Below are 5,000 nucleotides of genomic sequence, written 5' to 3'. Positions count from 1 at the left end.
TTGCAAATATTGAGGGTGAAATTTTCCTACAGTGATTCATTACATTATTTCCATTAAATTCTGATTGAATGTTATTCCTAAAGTAGAGATAAGTCTCTCTCTCTCTCTCTCTCTCTCTCTCTCTCTCTCTCTCTCTCTCTCTAACACGTGTAAGAATTTGACGAAAAGTGAAAAAGTAAAACGAGGTTATTAGAATTTGACGTTTTTAGTTAGTGACTTCAACTAGAGAACCAGTGCATGACCAGGCAATAATGGATTTTAAATGAGATTTGCATATATATATATATATATATATATATATATATATATATATATATATATATATATATATATATATATTCATATATATATATATATATATATATATATATATATATACATATATATATATATATATATATATATATATATATATATATATATATATATATATATATACATACATATATTTGTTCCGACACAATATACTCAGCGAGAACCACTTTCTATAGGAGAGTCACTTGACCTCTCAATCTCGACCAAGATTTTCCCGTGTTATCCCCCTATCTCGCTCCATATAGTTTCTACCCCCGCCGCCAGGATTCGCCCTGCGGGCAGGATTAGGGCAGGTCACTGCCTTCCCGGGTCAGCATCCTCATTAAGTTCTTGGTCGTGAGATGTGAAACATCTCACCCTCTCGCTTAACTCTCGATCCTTTGGCGCGTTGTGATTCCACGTGTTTCCAGTGTGGGGACTTGTGTTTTTTCTGCGTAGTGCGTTTTTGCTAAGTGTTCTCAGTACGTTCCCCTTGCGTATATCCAGTGTTCCTGTAACTCGATAGTGTTGGCTCTTCGTGTGCGAACGATGGAGCATGTGCGTCGTTGCCCTGGTCCTAGAGCAGGAAAGTCGTGTGGGGCTTTCCTCTCTAAGCCAGAAGTGGACCCTCATTCCCTTTGTTCCACGTGCAGGGGTAAAGTTTGCTCCTCTTCGGACACGTGTCCGGAGTGCGTAAGTTGGGACGGCATACAGTGGGTACGGTATAGTACCAAGAAGAAGAAGTCGTCTAAGCGTTCCCCCAAGAAAGTGAGTGGCGTATCCTCGTTACCGTCGGTCAGTGATCGGTCCGACGAAGCACCGGCCTCTCCGTCTCCTTCGCAGAGGAGCGGGCATCAAGCCCCCAGTGTTATAGTTAGCCATAGTGTTCTCCCCGGTGAACCCAGTGTGAGAGAAGAACCAAGGGCTGGCCCCTCTGGAGAGAACGGAAGGGCCGCTAGTGCTTCGGGGGAATCGGGCCACGTGGCAGGGGATCACGCTTCCTCAGAAGACCCAGTGTGGGGCAGTGTTGCGATTTCTGAGTCCCCCCTGCCCTCGTGGGCCGGTGCGTCGGGTTCTCCCCCTCCAGAGGACAACCACGCTAGAGTTCGCCGCCCGAGTAGCGATGCCTTCGGGTGGAAATTGCCGAAGACTCCGGGGAGGTCACCGCTAAGGATGGACGTGTCCCTGGGCCCCTGGCCTCCTAGCAGGGATAGAGTAGACACAGTGCCCTCGATCTCTACAGCGGTTCCCGAGGACTTCCTTCAACATCCTGTCTCGGACGATCGACGGCGAAGAGCCTCCCCGCGCATCACTCGAGCAGTCGTTACGCGAGGAACGTGGCGCCCTCAGACTCTTCGGAGGCAGATTCATCCTCCGGAGGAGAACGCAGGGGGAAACGACACCGGAAGAGAGAGCGGACCGATAGTGATCTTTCCCGCTCCAGGTCGAGGTCGCGGCACAGCAGGAAGCGCCCCCGCTCTCACTCCCGTAAGTACAGGAGGGATGTCTCTCCCGGCGGCGAATGGGTCTACGTCCCTTCAGGAGAGTCCAGAAGGCACCGCTCTCCAGACTCTCGGTCCAGTGAACGAGCCTCTAGGTTGTCGCTGCCTACGCACAGCCTAGAACCGCTCGACCTGCCACGCAGGAAGGACCTCGCTCTTAGGCACAAGTCCTCGAGGCCTCCGGTTCACCCCGCCCAGCGGGGGGAAACGCGCTTCCGAGAAGGCAGCCCGACCGAACCAGCCCAGCTGGGGCGGTCGTCGAGCAGGAAGGACCGGGTCCCGGGGTCGGGTCATCCCACTGGGACCGTGTCCTCCTCCTCCAGAGCCTTGGGGCAGTCGAAGGTCCTCCCCGAGCCGGTGACTCCCGCCCTACGGCGAGACCCACCCGCGTACGGAGCGCCCTACGGTTACAGGTCATCCTCCCTGGAACCGAGAGGAGAACGCCCTGCCTACCGTCCAAGCACGGCGCCCCCACGCCAAGCCGAGGCCTCGGCTGACGGAGGCGAGGCTTCCCCGTCGGAGGACTCCGCCTACAGAAGGGTGGTAGGTCTCATCAGAAGGCTCCATGGAATTCCAGAACCCTCGGTGCCTAAGGTGAATGCCTGGAGGTCGAGCCTCCTGAGATACACTCACCGTGACGCCCTGCCGAAGTCCTCCCTGGCCCTTCCTCTCGCCCCAGACCTAGTACTGGGACAAGAATACATTGACAACTTGGTGGCCAGCAGTGCAGAGGCCCCCAAGTCCCAGAGTGCCTCCAAACTCCTCCAAGGTCTCAAACCACAGGGCAAGGTTTATATCCCGGAAGGACGGCGCCCAGGTCCCTGTAGGGTGGACCCAGCCTTGGACATCCTGGGACAAGGCGGCTCGGACGAAAGGGCCGCTTCAGCCCCTGTGTCCTTCTCACCCACTGAAGCCGGCATGATGGAGGAGATGTCAAGAGATCTTGTGAACGTCTCCTCATGGCTGGACTGGTGGGCCTCCACGTTGGTTAACGTACGAGCCTCCACAGACCCCGACGATCCTGAGCAACAAGGTCTCCTGACGGACCTTCTCACCTCCGGGGGGAAAGCCCTCAAGTTTATGGCTTATCAAGCACTCTCCTTGACGGCCAACTGGGTCCTTAGAAAACGGGACACAGTACTTTCTAAGTTGTCAAGGAAAATCCCGGACAGAGAGGCCCGAGTGGTTCGTAGCCTACCCCTAGGAGGTGAGTCGCTGTTCCCGTTGAAGGAGCTAGAAGTGCTAATGGAGAAGGTGTCCAAGAGGAGAGAGACCAACGCCCCCAGACAAACATCCTCCAGGAGGCCTCCTTACAGGAGATCAGTCTCGGATAGTGCCGTGACTCCTCAGGCCACCCCCAGCTCTTCGAGGAGGGACGCCCCCTCCTCCTCCTGGACAGCAACTCCACAGCCCTCCCGCAGGGGAGCACCAGCTTCTGCCAGCTCCTTCAGGTCAGGTTACTCCGCCTCGAAGAGAGGCAGATCAGGCCGCCCCTCTAGGAGAAGGTAGAGGGAGAGGCCCCCTACTCCCGCCCAAGCCTCGGGTTGGGGGATGCCTCAGACCACATTGGCAAGCATGGAAAACGCATGGGGCGGATGCTTGGACGGTGTCCGTCCTGAAAGAAGGCTACAGGGTCCCCTTCATAGCGGATCCACCCCCTCTTATTCCAGCCACCCAGACAGAATGGTTGGCTCCCAGGGACCCGTTGAAAAGGGCCACCCTGCAAAAAGAAGTTTCCTCCATGTTGGAGAAGGGAGCCATGGAAGAAGTCCTTCTCCCAGGGCCAGGCTTCTACAGCCGCCTGTTCCTGGTGGAGAAAGCAACGGGGGGGTGGAGACCGGTGATAGACCTGTCGGCCCTCAACAAGTTCGTCAAGAAGACGAACTTCAAGATGGACACCCCAAAATCCGTCCTTATGTCCTTGAGGGAGAAGGATTTTATGATGACGATCAACCTCAAGGACGCGTAGTTCCAGATTCCGGTCCACCCGTCGAGTCGGAAGTTCCTCCGGGTAAAATGGGGCTCCCAGATCCTGCAGTTCAGGACCCTCTGCTTTGGCCTGTCGACGGCCCCTCAAGTGTTCACGAGGGTCTTCGCGACGGTCTCAGTTTGGGCTCACGAACGAGGTATCCGCCTCATCAGATACCTGGACGACTGGTTGCTCCTTTCCAGCTCAAAGGCCCTCTTGGAAGAGCAAGGGAAGGACCTCCTCCAATTCTGCAGGAGTCTGGGAATCATTATCAACCTGGAAAAATCGAACCTAACTCCATCCAACAGAATGGGGTACTTGGGTATGACGTTGGACACCGTGCAGGGGAAGGCCTTCCCCTCGGAAGACAGGATACAGAACCTCATCAATATCATTCAGCCGTTCCTGTCGGAGCTTCCCAGGAGGGCGAAAGACTGGCAGAGGCTGATAGGTCACCTGGTCTCATTAGAGAAACTGGTTCCCTAAGGGAAGATACGGCTCAGACCCGTACAATGGAACCTCAAGGCTCTATGGTCCCAGACAGGCTCTCAGAAAGCGTTGATTCCAGTCCTTCCGGACACGAGAGCAACCTTAAAATGGTGGCGATGCCAGTCGAACTCCCTCAAGGGGATGCCCCTCGGGTCCTGTCCCCCCGAGTTTCTCCTGTTCACAGACGCCTCCAGCCTAGGGTGGGGAGCCCACCTGCGGGAGGAAACAGCAAGCGGTACCTGGTCGGAGACCGAAAGGCAGCTCCACATCAACGTCCTGGAGCTAAAAGCAGTACAGAAGGCATGTCTGCACTTTGCAAGTCGGTTGAAGGGAAACACCGTGGCCCTAATGTGCGACAGCGCCACGGTGGTAGCCTACATAAAGAAGCAAGGTGGCATGAAGTCGAAGGAACTGTGCGACCTCACCATAAACATCCTGCATTGGGCGGACGAGCACCAGGTGATACTTCTAGCAAGGTTCATCCCCGGGAAAAGAAACGTGCTAGCCGACGGCCTCAGCAGAATGGGTCAGATAGTAGGGACGGAGTGGTCCCTACACCCAGAAGTGGCCAGACTCATCCTTCAATGCTGGGGCTCCCCGGTGATGGACCTCTTCGCAACAAAGCTCAACGCCAAGCTACCGGTCTATTGCTCCCCGGTACCAGACGAAGGAGCAGCCCTAGAAGACGCCTTCCAGCACAAGTGGGACAACCTGGACGTATATGCCTTTCCCCCCTTCACGCTGTT

The 5,000-nt window shown here is 55.0% G+C and overlaps 1 protein-coding gene across 1 annotated transcript in view; it reads left to right on the top strand.

The window, feature by feature from the left end:
- LOC137631542 (uncharacterized) overlaps window positions 1-5,000 on the top strand; it is a 40,282-nt gene that overhangs the window by 4,039 nt on the left and 31,243 nt on the right. Inside the window, exon 2 of the mRNA XM_068363323.1 lies at window positions 2,120-2,339. Within this exon, the coding sequence (XP_068219424.1) occupies window positions 2,120-2,339 (220 nt within the window). The remainder of the gene's footprint in view (window positions 1-2,119; window positions 2,340-5,000) is intronic.

This window comes from Palaemon carinicauda, chromosome 3 (assembly GCF_036898095.1).
Source record: "Palaemon carinicauda isolate YSFRI2023 chromosome 3, ASM3689809v2, whole genome shotgun sequence".
Lineage (NCBI taxonomy): Eukaryota > Metazoa > Arthropoda > Malacostraca > Decapoda > Palaemonidae > Palaemon > Palaemon carinicauda.
Note: the sequence above shows the minus strand (reverse complement) of the source record. Positions and strands in the feature narration are given on the sequence as shown.